The sequence below is a fragment of the Montipora capricornis genome, chromosome 7 (assembly GCF_036669925.1).
Source record: "Montipora capricornis isolate CH-2021 chromosome 7, ASM3666992v2, whole genome shotgun sequence".
NCBI classification, from domain to species: domain Eukaryota; kingdom Metazoa; phylum Cnidaria; class Anthozoa; order Scleractinia; family Acroporidae; genus Montipora; species Montipora capricornis.
In genome coordinates, this window is record NC_090889.1 from 44,223,245 (window position 1) to 44,240,289 (window position 17,045).

Consider the following 17,045-nt stretch of genomic DNA (forward strand, 5'->3'; position numbering starts at 1 on the left):
TAATTAGTGAAATGACAAGACCAGGTCTATGTACACACTTGTGTCCTGACATTTACGTTTTCTATAGCTGCTATAGCATGTGGTTATGCAAAAATCGCTCTTACCCTAAACCTGAATTCGGATTTAAGTTGCTGCATCAATTCTGGAGCGACGTCAGGAGCACAAGGGTCCAGGGTTGCCACAAGTCGAGAGTACATTGGCAACAAGTCCAACCTACGTGTGAATAAAACAACAACCAAATTTTGTTAAGTTAAAAAGGGGCCTTTTTTACTATTTTCATTTACCCAAAAAACAAATATTTACCTTGTCCTTGGGACACCAATAAGGGCTCTGCATAATTTCTTTCTGTTTCCTTTGGTGTTACAAGTCTGCATGAATTCCGTTGCCACCTACAAGTGAAAGGTATTTGGTAAATTACATGTACTGCGCAGTAAAATCTGACTACCGTAGCTTTCCCTCCAATGCCCATGCAATTATAAATCCTGCCAGGATAGTGGAGCAAGAGAAAAGGCATGCATGCAAAAGCCTTCTTAGTCTAGCACATAGAATTGTTCTCACATTTGAACTGACAGAGGTCAAATGCATTTTTTGACTTGCAGATCATTCCTTCAGTTTTGTTCACAGTATTAAGGTTGCAGTCACATTTGAGTTTCTCAAAGCATTGCATTCTTTAACCCATTGATCTCTGAGAGTGGCACTTAATAGATTTTACTCTGTCTAACGCCAGACGATTTTACTCGTCAATGGGGGGGCCGTCCTAGGGTGTTTGAGGTGTGATTGGGTTAAAAGTCCAAACATTGATTGAGTAAAATCCTCAAATCAAGGTGCACTTTGCAACCGGGTTGACAATTGGACCTATCATTTTTTGGTCTCTGGTTTGGAGATTTGGAGAAATTACTTTAGAATATCTAGCTTAAGAATTGGAAAAAAAGACCTTTTTAGCTACAGTCAAATTTCTTGGAACCACACTGGCATCAAACGGTAGGTACTTGGTGTATTTTGTCATTTAGTGATTATCTATTGCACAAATTATCTAAACACAGTAAATCCTTCAGGGTTAGGATTAGGGTTAGGATTAGGGTTAGCGTTAGGGTTAGGTTAGGGTAATTGTATAATTGCTGAACGTTTTATACCTTGTTTAAAAACATTTGAAACAATAGAAAAAGAGACACCAAGTACCTACCCATCAAACTATGTTTGAATTCGAAAGTCATTCTCAAGCTGGTTAATTTACCTTTACAAACTTCGACCAAATAATTATTTTCATGTTTCACTCCTCAATGATGTAGCACCACAGTTTCTTTAGAGTCTAACCACTTCACTTGTTTAGAAAAGGCAATTGGCCTTGATTACCCGTATGCAATAGCCAAATTCCGAGTTGTTGCATGCCTCAGTTTCAAAGTGAGTCCTGGTGCCAAACAGCAGACAAATAGAGACAAACAGCAACTCTGAAATGGCCCCATTATTGATAGTGTTTTATCAATTGGATGGTACTACTGTATAATCCAATGTGTAGACAAGTAAGGCCAGGTGGACAAACAAGTTTGTTGTAGGTTTGTAAGTGTAGGTAGGCGGCTGCCAACTTGAAGGGAACACCCCCCCTCCAAAACAAAAATTTGTTGTTCCATGTCATTATTCACTTGCACTGTTCCTTTAAAGATGCTGCATTTCCTTTGGCAAATACCATGCATTTAAAAAAAACCCAACCACTCTAAAACTGTCTGGCAACGTCGTGACTGACCTCATCAATGAAATCCTTGTTAACACAAGTCGGCAATCTCTGCAAAATGGCTTCCAGGGCTGCTCCAGTGTGGACGCTTAAGGGTTCACCTGATGTGTCACCTTCTTCTTCTTGAAATGCAAAGGAAAAATGAACAACAATAATAATTATTATTATTACAGCACAGCTTTGTGACGCCCATACATCTGGTGCTCCAGTCCCCATTCCAACACACAATGGGAGATTGTGATATCTCAGAAATCAGATGTCAGCGACCATCCTAACATGGACACCAATAGACCAAATTGGCTAACTCAATATTGTAACCGATTCAAATCTCGCGGATTCTTTTTGTATTGTATTTGCATTATAATGTAATATTCACATTTAAATGATATCAAGGAAATACCTGGAAATAAGAGTTTTATTCCCAAAGGGTTTGAAATGGGTACAGCGCTGAGTTAGTCGATTTGGTCCATCAACTGAATTGGGGGCTATAAAGTGCTGTAGAAATAACCAAGAGTTATTGTTTGCCTCTTGATGTTGTCACTTGAGAGGGTGGTCACAATATCTTGACTGCATACTGCTCATCTCCATCAGCTCACTGGAGTAAAATAGGATTTTACCTTCTTCAATTTCTTTCTCATTACATTCCTCTTCACTGAAGTAATCATCCATATCTTCATACTCCTCTTCTGTCACTAAGAAAAGAAAATTCAATGCTAGGGCAAACACAAGAATTATAAAAATAATTATTGATTTTGGATGAACATGAAACAAGGATGTAATTACCGGTACATGTATTTGTCCAAAACAGTTACCATCAAAATTAATGTGAGAAGATACATGTAAACTAAATGAGGCTGCTTGGCCAAAATAAAATGGAAATTGCATAAATTGTTATAACACATTTTTATTTATCATACACTTAACAAAATTACAACATCACTATGTTTCTACAGCAATTACTCTATAACATACCGGTATTTAATATGTATTCATGAGTGACCAATCAGAAAGCGATATTGTGTTGAGTATAATCTTCATTATTTTCACGGTCTTTGATTTCATGCTGTGAACTTTTTCACTCAGCATAGTGAAAAGAATTGGAGCAATAGTGAACATACCGTGAAATAGTAAATTCACGAGCTGTGACTGTGAAATTTATTTCACTGTTCACCATGAAATCCATAAGCCCCCTTTTTGCGTGAAAGGTCAGAAATAATAAAAAATGATATAACAATTCGCAATGCTCAGTTTAATGTCCAAACCCCCTCAAACAAATTTTGATGTGTGTTACCGTACATGTTAATGTACAAAGGATGGAGGGTTTTTAGTCCAGTACATAAACAAAGGTACAAAAAATACCTTCCAAGTCCTTGATGGCTGGCTTCTCATCCTTAACAGTTTCACCATCAGTTTCTGTATCTGCTTTTCCCTCATCTTTGTACAAAATCTAACCAAACAAAATTACTTCAAGATTATAGTTCCATTTATGCCCACTGCGCAATAAATTATTACCACCATGGACCAGCTGTTCTTACCAGCAGCTCTGATTGGTTGGAAGGGTTACCTGAGCATGATAATTTCGACTGAACCAATAAGAGTAGCTGAAGAAATTCAAGCGTTGGCCGTGAAGCACTATATTTCAACAGACCTAACTGATTAGAGTGTAATATGAAGTGCTTGTTTTCTACCCCATATGAACCATGTGAGCATTAGCCCTACTAATGGAAATAGGGCCCACACAAGGACAGAGAAAAACGGCCTGCTCCCCTCTGACCTTGTAGCTCAGTCGGTAACGCAGCGGTGATCTAACCCGAAGGTCGGTCAGTCAATTCCCACCCTGGTCAGAGTTTTTCTCTGTCCTTGTGTGGGCCCATTTCCTTTAGTAGGGCTAATGCTCACATGGTTCATATGGGGTAGAAAACAAGCACTTCACATTACACTCTAATCAGTTCGGTCTGAAAAAATTCAAGATTTGGCTCGCGTAATGCCTCAGTAGGCGCACACCCTCATTCACTGATAAAAAGATTGCAAAACAGCTGAAGGTTTCTCAGATTTTCTTGTTCTCCACAACTCTGACGAGCGCTAAATAATATATATGTAGAGTGAATATCATTGGGCTATATGGAATTGGAAATTTTATTGGGATTGACTTTTGCTTGTAAAGGAAGATCAAATTGTGGAGTCATTTTTGGCTCTGGAGGTGATGAGTGTGCAGCCTTCGCTTAACTTAAGAGGGTAAAAACGAGTACTGATCTCACTATATCAATAATGGCTTATGAATCGACACAAAACAAAAGTGTACAACATTTTTGTGATAGGGAAAGTTTATTGCAAGAAAAAAACATTCAGTTTTTCAACTGAACTTAATTTTTAACCCATTAAACCCTCTTATCACAATCGCGTTGTGAGCTTTTGGGTGGCTGTAAGCAATGTAGAAAACATTTTATTTTAATTCTTACCCCTGGAAGGAATGCTTTCAGATCTTTTAGACTTTCATAAAACACCCGTGTTTCCTCATCTTCCCACAAACCAGAACTGCCATCAAGCTGTGGAAGTTTAAATGCAAACCAAAAACAAATTTATAACTGCACATTTACTGTTTTGATGGAGAGACTAGTTAATATAATTATTATTAAGAACATCATACAATGAAACTGAAGCTATGAAACAAAATTCCCTTAGGGTAAGATCGGACATCAGCTTGTAACGGCACCTCTGGCAGCTGCTATCAGTCCATATTTGATCTAACCCACCCACCCAACCCACGCATGTATGTGAAAGGAGGACAGACCACAACACGGGGGGTCTTGCACCCACTGTTCATGAACAGTGTCTGGGTTCTTTAACATCCCACAATGTTGATTAACAGGAAATGTTGTGAGACGAGGTCTACGGTCTATAGTCCTTATCCGAGAAGTCTTAAAAGTCTAATCATTTGTGAGTGTAATTTATAACACAAAGGCAGCAATTTCTCCTCAGTTGTGTAAAGACCCTGAGTGTTGGTGAAGTTGATGAAGGCAAATTAACCACCTTAACAAAGGTGTTTTTCTTGCCGGCCGAGATTTTAAAATTGGCAAGAAATTAAGTTCTCCCACACTGAATGGAGGGCCTGGCACAATGCAGGCCTCAGGGAATCAGTTTTAAAGTTCAGAACATGATTCATTTGCCTACCGCCCACCCCTCAGCCAGTCCAAAATAGTTTCTTTCTTTTGTTTGACAGTATTGTAGCAAATGAAGCTAAATTTTCTTTGTTTTCTCTATGAGCTGGCCTTTTTCCCTTCCCATTCCATTTCTGTCAATTTTGTTGATACAGTAGTTCGTGGTCGTGTCAAAGTGCTGTTGCATTGTTGTGTGCCAGACAAATGGCATTCAATGTGTGAGAAATGTGAGCTGCTGTTTTGAGTGTTACGGGGCCCAGAGTGAATAAGAATAAGAAACCAGTGGTTGCTGAAGGTACTCCAGCTTCTTGTGTGCTCTCCCAAGATAGCATAAACTCAAAGGTTGATTTGCACTTGCCACTAACATGCACACGAAAGATGATGATGTACATTTGCCCATGATGGATTTGGTTGCATGGAATTTCTTACCTCAGTGTTCTTCAAAGGGTTAAAAACATCAACTGAGAGTCCACAAACTTCTTGTTGCGCAAGTTCTGAAAAGAGGCAATGACCGAAAAGATATCTTAACGTGTCAGCCATGTTATTCACTAAGATGATATGAAATGAAACAAAAATATGACAGTACCATACTGTGGTAAATCAGGCATGTCAACATCAAGTATATCCTACAAAGAAGAGAAAAAGTTTTTTGAGAGACAGTCAAACTGGGAAACAGAAGAATCTTGGATTTCCAACAGTCTGCTCTACAACAAAGACAGGGTATATTTAACATTATTATTCAACACATTGTGTCCAAATGTGGTCATAGCATGCTCAATATTCGTTGTCCATACTCAACAGATCTCCTGCGATATACGTAATTTTGAGTGTCGCGGAGAAAAATGTTAGTTTTTCCACCTTTTTTTTCCAATAAACATAGAAAATTGTGCTTTGTCATCAATGTGTTGAATAATAATTAAAAACAATAATTATTATTCCGCTCAATCTTGTGGAATATTGCCTGATTTTAGCCAACTTGGCCTATGGCCTCGTCGGCTAAGTATCAGGCGATATTCTGCCCGATTTCGCAGGATAAGGGTTAATTATAAAATGTCCTGGGTTCACTTTTATCATACTCACTGCCAAAGATGATGTATTGGCCAAAAGCTTCTCATAAGCCTTGTGCGCTTTCTCAAATGCCTCCTTTCTCTCTGGGTGCAATTCACCTTTTGTCTTCATCCAAATAATAGAAAAAATATACACGTACAGTAGTTTTAAAGGGTTTAGTACACATACTAGTTGTGACTGATCATTTCATATCATGAAACTGTTGTAGAATAAAATTAGTGAACTCCAAACATGACTTTTAAAGGAAACTAAAAGAAATGTGTTTGTGCCTTAATGTGTTTTGTAAGAGCCCTGTATGTACCTAACATACTTTGCACTTAAGTGCCACACATGAAGAACAGGACATTACTAGTCTACAATGTGCCCTGCTCCTGGGTTCCGTTCTAGGGCTCAATGACATGTGGGTTAAGTATGTTGGCTGTATAGTCTGTACTTCAAGAGGTTTATCTCTGAATATTCCACTTTTCTTCTCTCATACAAAAAATGAACATGACATATTTGATACGATTTATTGGTGGCTGCATGCAGGGGTGGTTCCTGCTCAAAGGGTTGCCATTGATACTGTAACTCCATGCTGGGCCTGAAGTGCACAGGCTCCCTGCCAACCTTTAAGGCACCAGTTCCCAAGCTCATACATTGGCGATGAGTTTAATTAAAACTGATTTCATTAGTTGCCTTTCCAATTAGGGGAGCAGTTTTTGCTTGACTATGAAATGGTTAAACGGTTATGGAATAGAGTCCTTAAGTGTGACATCATAAAAAATTAAATTTGTGAAATTATGGGATGTTTGGGGTATTATGAAAGAACAACATCCAAAAGGCCTACTCGCCAAAATATTAGCATTTCAGGAAAAAAAGCCTTTGAGAGATTAAACTGTAGCCTGGTTATGCTCTGACGACTCCATACAAATCCTTGTAAACTTGACTCAGTTCATAACATTAGGAAGGAAGTCAAATTTAGAGGGATTTGTCTGGGGTCATCAGAGCAAAACCAGATTAGTCTCTCCGAGACAATTTGCCCCACAATGCTAGTTCTTGGCAAATAGGCCTTTCAGATGTTGTTCTTTCAAAATATCCTAACAAATCCTGTAATTTAAAAAAAATAATTTTTACAACATCATCACTTTAGAACTCTATTAAAGATACAACAGATCCTAAAATTACTATTGTCATAATTAACAATTAGATTATGAGCTCGAGATCACCTCATAGATATCTCTTAAACTTTGCGCCTGAAAAAGATTGCTCAGATTGAATTGCCATTTAAAATTTAAGTTGTGCACGCAAGCGCATTAGCTTTTTCAATAATTTCAACTTTTTTGAACATCAAGAAACTGTAAATGTCCTTCACTTAAACTTCTCAGAAATTTAATCATCCATTTGCATCCAAATTTTCCTCCAAAACTTTGGAAAAACGAAAAAACATCGTTATTTCCAAGACGACCTCCAGCCACTGCACACTAACGGCTGATAGTGTTCAATGGCTCAGTCAATCAGATTACAGCATTTGCATTAGTATACTAGTAGAATTCTGCTAATTATGACTATGGTAACATTGCAGTTTTGGCCATGGCTGTTGCCATCACTATCACTATTATTTCCGTTACCACTATCATTACATTTTTTTCAAAAGGTAAATCCTGTACCATAAGTGTCTGCCTGTTCTGTTTTTCTCTGTTCTGAACATCCTTGTGTGCTCTCATTAAATGTCCAGCCAATGACTTGTAGTAACTCTGTAAAAGTTGATTAATAGTCACTTGATCTTCAGCTGATACTACATGACACTTTGGAAAGACCACCTTGTGTTTCTCAGCCAAAAGCCGTTGCTTTCGCGATGTGATACCAGCAAAATCCTCTCCACAGTGACGAGCAAAGCTGATGATAACTGGGACATATACATGGCTTTCCTTGTCAGAGTTGAGTATGTTACTCAAGATTGTCTGAAGCATTTTAATCCCCTCAGGAAGTTTGGGGAAAACTCCAGAAATGATGAGCTCTCCCAAAAGTCTCAGAGCGACACGATACTTGCTTACATTTGCTTGCTGTGAAGAGAGGTTGTGAAATATTAGCAAAAGTATTTTTTAACCAACAATGATGAGGACTTTAAAATTATTATTTCCATGAAAGATGTTTTTTTTTGTTATCATAACCAGAATCATAATAACCATTAAAACATGTTAGATGGTTTCCAGAAACACATTGCCAGTGGTCATCTAATAACCAAAACTGTACAACACCAGTGGCAATAATCCCAACTCAACCAATACAACAATCGCAAAACCAATTCCAGCAACAAACTAAATCCTCACCCCAATTCCAATCAATTCTACTCTCAATAATAATTACATGTAACAACTATTCACCAAAGAGGAGGTGGATAGTGGTGGATATTTACTGAGCTGTGAAGTTTTAGTACATACTAGAATAGTGAGATAATTTGCACAAAGAGATGATTTTCAATGATTTATTTCTGCAATGATTACAACATTTAATTCAGGCATAAATCCCGTGCTAGTTGCTCAAAAATGAGAAGCAAAGAATCTTCGAAGTTTGAGTAGCCAATCAGAGCGTGTCTTCAATGCTATCCACTGTTTTGGTATATAGTTAGTAATAATTATTATTATAATAATTGCAATCTGTTAAGTTTCCCAGCTAGTATACACAAAACTAAAAAGTTAACTAAAATACAGTAACTCTTTCTAGCCAAGCTATGCTCCTCATCTCTAAACAGCAAGCCTGCAAATTAGCGGTGGTCACCAGACATCTACCTGGTAAATTTGAGGTTTCACTTGCAAATGCTAAGTCAGACATGCAGACTGGGTTCTTCTGTTACAATGTGAAATATATTAAATATACTTTCATGCAAGAAAGCCAAACGCAAAGGTGGACTTTAAAATATAACGGCATTTTGATTTCTTTTTATTTCTCGCTTTTGTTTCACGTCTACATTAATGTCAACATGCTACTCTCACCAATATTCATATAGACATTTTGCGGGACTCTTAATAATTTTGCTTCACTTATAGAAAATTCTACCTGTGATAATACTGATAACAGTTTCAAGCTCTCGCTCTACTAAAAATTTAATGAATTTCACAGCACTGGGTTAAACCCGAATCTGATCTTCAGTGCCCTGAGGAGAATCTCAAACAAAGTGCAATGGAAGAAACTGAAAGGTGAGTCTATGAACAACTCTCAAACATGTATGATATTGTGGCCTGTTGGATCAAACAAAAAGGATACAAAAGTCATTGAAAACGCAGTGTTTGGTCAAATACTCATTACTGGGTTGCCAGCATGGCAAACCAGTCGGAAAATGGGTGTCATTTCTCCGTTTTTTCCAGTGTCAGGAAAATGAAAACCTGTCTCTTCCCCGCTAAGTATTGGTTTTGTGCCTAGAGTATCATGCATGTATCTTTTGTAAGTTTCAGGGGGTAGTGGAAATGCATAGATTTTATCAGGTGGACACAGTACAAACAAAGGCAACGAAGCGGACGTAGCGCGAATGGTGTTTTTTTATTGGATCTTTAAACAAAATATACCCTTTTGGAGCCCAATAATGGAATGTCAATTCAATAAACAACACAAGTTGTGAAAATAAAAATCTTAAAAGTGATGAATAATGGGCTTCAACAACAATATTATTGCATCTTTCACCGTCGGATGTCAATATTTTGCAAATGTAGTGTTATGCACAACACTGAAACCAAATGGCAAATTCTCTGGTAACTTTTTCTACTCTGGCTGGGATATTGGCTTAACAAACTCAGAGAAAGAACCGAACCCCTTGAATGCATCTGTGTTTACGGTTGTCTGGCTATATATCTTTATTTTGTGCTCAGTTCAATACCACCCAACTCAGTGCCTTCTGTTGTACGTAACAAGTATCACAGGCAACCCAGTGTATGCTCATGAAGCGTCTAGTTCTGGATGATAATTATGATTCTGGCAGAGGAAAATCCATGATAAAATTAAAAAATAAGATAAAGTGAAAAACAGTTTTCAACACATTAGTCTGAGGACACTTCCAAAATAATTTTAGTACACTGAAACAAATTATTCCCTTTTCTCTTTTTTGTCTGGCTGAATTAAACTGGCTGCATGCATGTTAGGCCAAACCTTGTCGCTGGCCTGACACATGACAGGTTTACAAAAAAATATTAGCAGGCTAATGAAACACTAAAAATGGTTGGACCACCATACAGCTGTGGTACTTCAACAATGAAAGCTTGAAGGTTTTGGAGCCCTCATTTGCCATTAGAATCCTTAAACAACTACTGTACACTGTGTTTTGCAACCTGTATGCCAATTTTCAAAGTGGACCATTTTTTTTACTCTCTGAAAAGTCTTCTGAGAGTTAGCCAATGTAAGTATTTGACCGACCTTCTCCTCTTCTTTTCCACCATAGTTGTCAAACATCTTCATAAGTCCTTTCTTTAATGGCTCACAGAAGTCACAATACTCTTGGTGAATCAAGCCACATATATGAGATACACATCTCACATCTGCAAGCTTTGAAAATAAAGAATGAAATAATTATTAAATTAGCATACTGCATTATATTACACCAGAAACCCATAAGGGTTGAAACGTGTAACGCGCGTTCACAGCTTCTGAATATTCAGTGCGAACTGATTGGTTGAATGTTTCAGTGCTAAGTACCATATTTGGAAACCCATCGCTCTTGTTGTTCCAAATATGGTACTTAGCAAATTGAATTTTCACAAGCTTGTTTCCCAGAACACAAGGGGCCATTACATGTTTCAACCCTTATGGGTTTCTGATTACACTGATGTTGATCATTGCAGTTATAAATGTTACTTGAGCAGTACCAAAAGCAGTGTCTTTTCATGCCAATTTTAATTCTTATAATTTATTTTTCATTGTAAGGAACCCCCTCCGAGGGTGATTAAGATTTTGTTAAGCGATGCAAGTTTGTGGAAAGTTCAAACAGAAAATTCCCTTCTAGATTTTCTTTCGCTTTCTGGGCACCCATGATGATTCTCCAGTGATGTTATCATTGTTGTCTCACAGTCAAGCTGTAATGTGGGGAGCCATTAAACCCACTGATTCCTGGGAGTGAGGCTTGACAGATTTTACTTTGTCTAACACCAGACGGTTTTACTTGTCAACTGGGGGTGTCCTAGAGTACCTAGGAGGTGGCTGTGTTCTTTCTGAATTTGCTGTATTATGGATGGCAGACTGAATTACATCAAAAGGCATAATGAGAGGACATTAAAAAGTAACATTGAGTAACAAAAGGAAAGCCTGAAAAATTTGTGCCTGTAGATCTTAACTTGATTCTCTCCACATTTCAATTATATGACTTTCATTTTTAGATTAACTTTTGTCCTACAATATCATTTTGGTCTTGACACTACTAAATTTTTCACCTCTTACCCCACAAAAGTAGAGATGCATCACATACAGTATGTCTTGCAATATTATAAGTGACCATACCTTTAACTTTGTCAATCCATCCAGCACTGCCGCAACCTATGAACAAATAAAGCAACTGGGTTTAAATAAAAATGTAATCAAAGTCAAGCAGTACATAGATAGTTTCTCAAATTGAACAAGTGTATTATAATTCCAAAAGAAACCTCTTTAATAAGCTAAGGTTAAAATGCCTTCCATGATTGCACCTTCCTGGGATTCAAAGCTACCACACCCCAGCCAGTGGGAATACAACTCTCTGCTATCGCTGATACTGGCTGTCGAAGTTACCTTGCAAGCATGAAAGTAATTCGCAGCTTTGGGCTATGTGAAGATGACCTAATTCCAGTCACTATGCACATGAACACGGCTAATAACAATGGCATCAAAATTCTGGGTACAGTCATCCTGTGATTCTCTGGCTGCTCTAAATCTGGTCAGACACTTGAATCTCAGCAAATTGTGTATGTCACCAGCGACGCTGACAAGCTATTTTTGAGTTGGGAGAAACTAGCAAAAACCAGCATACAGCTGATTGCAGCTGGCAGTAAGCTGTGCTCGAAGGTCATCCTAGGAGGGTCTGGGGGCATGCTCTCCCAGGAAATTTTAAAGTTCTTATGTTGCAGAGATGTGTTTTCCTGCAATCAAGCCCAAAGCAATACTCTTCAACCACAGAAAAGTCACATCTTTTTTAAACAATTTAATGATTTGATACCATTATCCACAAGACAAAATTAATTCGTTAATGTGACATTAAAAAAGTTCACTCATTTCTTGGCCTTTTCTCAGCTGGAGGCCATATTCGGAAATCAACCGCGGTTTTTTCTTGGCCGCCATAACAAAACACGCAACATTGGGACCTTTCAGATGGTCTTTTATGGAGTGCAATTCTTTTCACTATGCATTATGAGGCGATTCGTTTTTTTGAGTTTTAATAAAAGTGGCTTATGAAATTGAACGCAGCGTATGACATTGTGACGTTTTGACAGTAAAATACATCTTATATCACAGAGGAAAGATCAAGAAAAGTACAAAACTGTCTTTTTTAATCGTATTTCTTTGTTTAAAAAAACAGTCTGTTGAGATGTTGAAAGCAGCCACAGCCAGTCAGTTGGCCGGGTGCCCGGCCCTTAATGAAACTCCTCCAACAAGCCCACTTGCATCCAGACCACCTATCCCCAGTCCTGGGGACGGCAGCACTCCATCAACCCCAACCCTGACCATTCAACCATTAGCTATTGCTGATCCACTACCTGCCAGTCCAGCTGCACCTTTTGCGACCCCTCCTGCACCTGAGCCCCCAGCAAACAAGCCTCCCTTAGCTTTGCAATGGCTAATGGATACAACAAAACCAACTCATGGACACTCAGTGATAGCCTGAACACTAACCCATTTAAGACACTCATTGACACTTGTTGGGTTTGTTTCTTTGACTCTATCAGTCTTTATTGCCCCCATCTGCATGTTGCCAGAATATCAACTACTAGACTTGATAGGGCATAATCGGTTTGACCGAAGCTAAGATGGGGACCTGGTACTACAGAGCTAGAAACAAGAGCTGTGGTATAAGGTCCATGCTTTACCATCCTTATTCGGGGACTGCAGAGAGGGAGGGGCTGGGGGACTATAGCCCCCCCCTCCCCGCAATTTTCATTACAGTGTTGTTTTTGGCTTGATCAAAGACTTAGTAATATACCCCTACCCATTAATACCCCCCTCCCCACTTTCAAACGTGCTCCGTGGCCACTGTTATTTGAGAAGGCTAGAAAGCCTAAATATCAAAGGCAGACCTTTGCTCACAGTCACTTTTCTGACTTCTTTACAAAATTCGCTAAGGTGTTCTTTCATCCAATGTAAAGATCCTCTAATGTACTAGACAAGATTGATTCTTACCGCCTCCTGTACATATCTTGAAAGATTCAAACCAGCAAATTCTTGCTCCAAAGATTCCCGTTGAGATTCTGTAATGGTCCTCTACAGAGGGAAAAAAAAGGAAATTACCATGACTACGGACAACCTGATGTAATATTTACACCCCCAAAGCCTCTTTTATAAATCTTAAAGGGGCTAGGTCACGCAATTTTAGGCAATTTCAGCACTGATCGAATGGTCATAGAATTAACTAAAATATCAAAATAACTGTTCAAAACTATAGAAGAACTCTAACAAAACACAGGGAAGCCAAGAAGGGACATGGATGGAAAAAACTGGAGAGGATTGAAATGGATTGAATTTGGGTAAATTTGAAAAACGTCGGCCCACCTTTTTTCAAATTCATATCAGTCTATATCAAAATGTCATTTACTAAGCTGACAAATCCTTCTCAGTTGTTATGTGGCAGTGATTTTGCAAATGATAGACTCTTGCTCTGCCACTTTGACGTTTAGATCTAATAATTAACAAAATTAAACCAAATTACCTAAAATAGCGTGACCTGGCCCCTTTAACATTACATAACATACCAATTTCTTTATGAATGCAGAATTTTTTTTGACAGAAGAGTCACGTCCTTTAAAATGAGACTCATCAGGTACTCGGCCTGAAACATAATACAAGAGAGACTCAAGATCATTGCTGTAGTCACTGTGATAATTATTTAGCAGTAACTAACTCAAAGGCTGAAAGATTGAGGGTTGTACAGGTATTTGAACCCTTGAGTCTGCAATACCATTACAGTGCTCTTTGTTACATGTCCAATACAACTGCGCAGTGAACGTATGTCCAGAAATGCAATAATAAGAGGCCCGCACAATTTTGACATCAAACACCAAGTGTCCCTTTAAGCCTTTGTTACCTATATGCAACAATAATGTAAGGATAGAGGTTAGCGTTATTTTTAGCTTGGGGTAAACGCAGCTGTTTATCCTTACCAGAGCAGCAGCAAATTTGGGGGACACTTTGTGACAAATTAAAGAGGTTAAGCATCATGTTCATGGCAAACAGGAAAACATTGAACTAAAATTTGCGTTTTGCCAAAAATGGAAGAAACTCGTTTGATACGAGCTGATTTCTTGGGTGTTATGGCTGCAGGTATCAAGTAACTTTTCAAAAGAGAGAGAAGTTAGAATGAAGTCATTTTCATGCTTTTGTGACAGGCAGCAGCCTACAGTTTCGTGTTTGGCGTTTCATGTAAATGCCATGCTCAATCTCTATAAATTGTCTGTATTCCCAGAAATGAGTGATGGTGAAGTTAAGAAGAGCAAGAGGACACTTTGTGACACTTATTGAAATCCCCATCCATCTAAGAGGCCATTTCCAAGTTCGTGTCTGCCTCCTCTTCAAAGTGAGTCTAAGTGCAAAGCTTTTTTGATGCTAATTAGTTCTACTTTACATACTATGAATGAAAAATTATTTTAAGAAAAACTCTGCACTTAAACTCGCTTTGAACAGGAGTCAGACATACATTGTAAACTCAGAAATGGCCTATTGTAAGAGACATTTCTGGTAGGGGTGTAACGATTAATCGAATTCTCGATTAATCGCGATTATGACCGTTCGGTTCGATTCACGATTATTTTGATTCCACGTTTCGATTTTGGTTCGATTTTTGGCATACCTTTCCAAAAGTGCCCTCAGTGAGTCATTATATTGTAAACTTAGAATCCAGATCTCAATAAGATGTGCGTTTTTCATTGACAATCGATCAAAGACGCTAACTTGCAGTTCTTGCGCCATGTTGCTTGGTAAAAATGTTACCCCTCTACCACCCCTTGAGAATTTCCAATAAGGCAAACCATGTGCGTGTTCATTGTCACGTTCTCAAACATGGCGACGAATGACCAAGCGATTGTGAATCCGCCTGCTTCTTTTCGATCCGCAGTGTAGAAATATTATGGTTTTCCGACTGAAGACGAAACAACAGACAAGTCTAAAACTATCTGCAAAATTTACTTCGCAACTTTCACGTATTGTGCCGGTTCGACCTCAAGCATGAGCGCACACTTAAAAAGTCAACACAGCATTGATGAAAAGTCAGAAGTGTTGCAGTCAAAGACGGCAAAAACTTCGCCGGGTACCAAAAACAGTACTGAAACTGGACAGTCAAAAGTTCAGGATGTTCTGGAGAATAAGTTGCCGCGGTCGGGCAACAGAGCAACGGCAATAACGAAGTCTATTAGAGTTTTCATTGCAAAGGACACTGAGAGTTTAGGGTTGTATGTTGTTTACATTATGTATCATCTTGCAAGAATTAAAAATCATTAATATTTTGCATAATCGAATCGAAATAATCGAAACCGAAAGGCAATAATCGAAATCGAATCGAATCGAAAGGAACATGAATCGTTACACCCCTAATTTCTGGACATTTCTGGCACAATTAGTTTCATGGTAACTTGCATACATACCACAATATATTTATTTATTTATTTATTTATTTATTTAGATATAAAGGGAAAATGCCCAAGGAGAGTCAACAAGAGGACACAAAGTCGCTTACACAGGTTGATCTCTGAGTGAAACTTTACCGAGTGTTTTACCCTACCTTTTGTCTATGCTTATATAGATCTCAAAAACAAATTTGGGGACCAAAATTATCTATTGCTACAAAAGTGATTGGTAAGCTAAGATAAAACTCTCTGCAAAGTTAAAAACATCTCTGGAGTGCATTGTGAAGGACTGCCTATGAATCTGCTCCAGGTAATGTTTTTTTGATTTACTGTAGTAGTGACTTCTATCATAGCATACTTATCACTTTTCAGCAATAAAAGATGTGTGGTCATCAAGTTCATTTTCTAGATTTAAGCACTTAAGGACGAAGTATAGGGTGTTGTTAGATACATGTAGCTCTGTCATTGCCATGGTGTATTACATGTATATGCCACATCTGATTCAATAACATTATTGGCGTTTCACATGGTAACATAGCGTTGCTGTTAGTTGAAACAGTTGGGCAGACTCATTCCTTCCAAATACTTCAATTTGTTGAAAGTGTTGAGACTGGTTTGAGTCCCCTTAATTTTGTCAAAGATTGGTGGATCATTACACAATGTATTTAGTAATATTTACCAACCTAGAGCTGCAAGATTTTTCTCACGCATTGCAAGCTTCTGTTCCACCTGCTCGTTTGCTTCTTTTAAGGACTGTTGCTACAATTTTAATAACATCACAAAAATGGTTTGCACTCTACACTTGATGAGATACATGAAAGACAGCCCTAATGAGGGGGTTCCAAGAAGGACTAATGTTCAAGATATTGAATCATGCTTTGCCCTCCTTTGATGCTCAAAGTAACTTAAAACGTGGCAATCTCACTTCATGAAAGTAAATATAGCATTACAACTGAACAAACTATTCTGTTTTGTTTTATTAATATTCTTAAAAATTTTAAACACCATTTTTAGTGATAACACTCACAAACAAAATGATAGTCTTGAGTGTAAACTCCATTATTTCTGGATGCAAAACAGGGTACCATAATGCTATAGTGGCAGACCATACCAGGTACATGTAATTTCATGTCATTCCTTCTTCAGCAGCATCGTAGTTTAACCCTTTCATGCCTGAGAGTCACATTTATAGATTTTACCCTGTATTATTCTATTCTTGGAGATTTAGTTTATTTAAAAACATTCTCATTTTTTTTAAAGGTAGTTATGAAGACCAATATACATAATTTTATCATTTGGTTTAACAGGGCTCGAAATTAATTAAAA

The 17,045-nt window shown here is 38.0% G+C and overlaps 1 protein-coding gene across 3 annotated transcripts in view; it reads right to left on the reverse strand.

Moving 5' to 3' along the window:
- The window catches only part of LOC138057268 (regulator of nonsense transcripts 2-like), a 52,914-nt gene that overhangs the window by 27,570 nt on the left and 8,299 nt on the right, over window positions 1-17,045 (reverse strand). For 2 of the 3 annotated variants that reach the window (XM_068903312.1, XM_068903311.1), the window contains exons 4-18: window positions 16,403-16,478; window positions 13,854-13,930; window positions 13,285-13,365; window positions 11,416-11,451; window positions 10,339-10,467; window positions 7,602-7,997; window positions 5,968-6,060; window positions 5,474-5,513; window positions 5,317-5,381; window positions 4,189-4,275; window positions 3,089-3,176; window positions 2,347-2,421; window positions 1,742-1,851; window positions 304-389; window positions 105-213 (exon numbers count right to left, since the gene is read on the reverse strand). In XM_068903312.1, the coding sequence (XP_068759413.1) occupies window positions 105-213; window positions 304-389; window positions 1,742-1,851; window positions 2,347-2,421; window positions 3,089-3,176; window positions 4,189-4,275; window positions 5,317-5,381; window positions 5,474-5,513; window positions 5,968-6,060; window positions 7,602-7,997; window positions 10,339-10,467; window positions 11,416-11,451; window positions 13,285-13,365; window positions 13,854-13,930; window positions 16,403-16,478 (1,548 nt within the window). The remainder of the gene's footprint in view (window positions 1-104; window positions 214-303; window positions 390-1,741; window positions 1,852-2,346; window positions 2,422-3,088; window positions 3,177-4,188; window positions 4,276-5,316; window positions 5,382-5,473; window positions 5,514-5,967; window positions 6,061-7,601; window positions 7,998-10,338; window positions 10,468-11,415; window positions 11,452-13,284; window positions 13,366-13,853; window positions 13,931-16,402; window positions 16,479-17,045) is intronic. The other variant, XM_068903310.1, reaches the window with a different exon arrangement.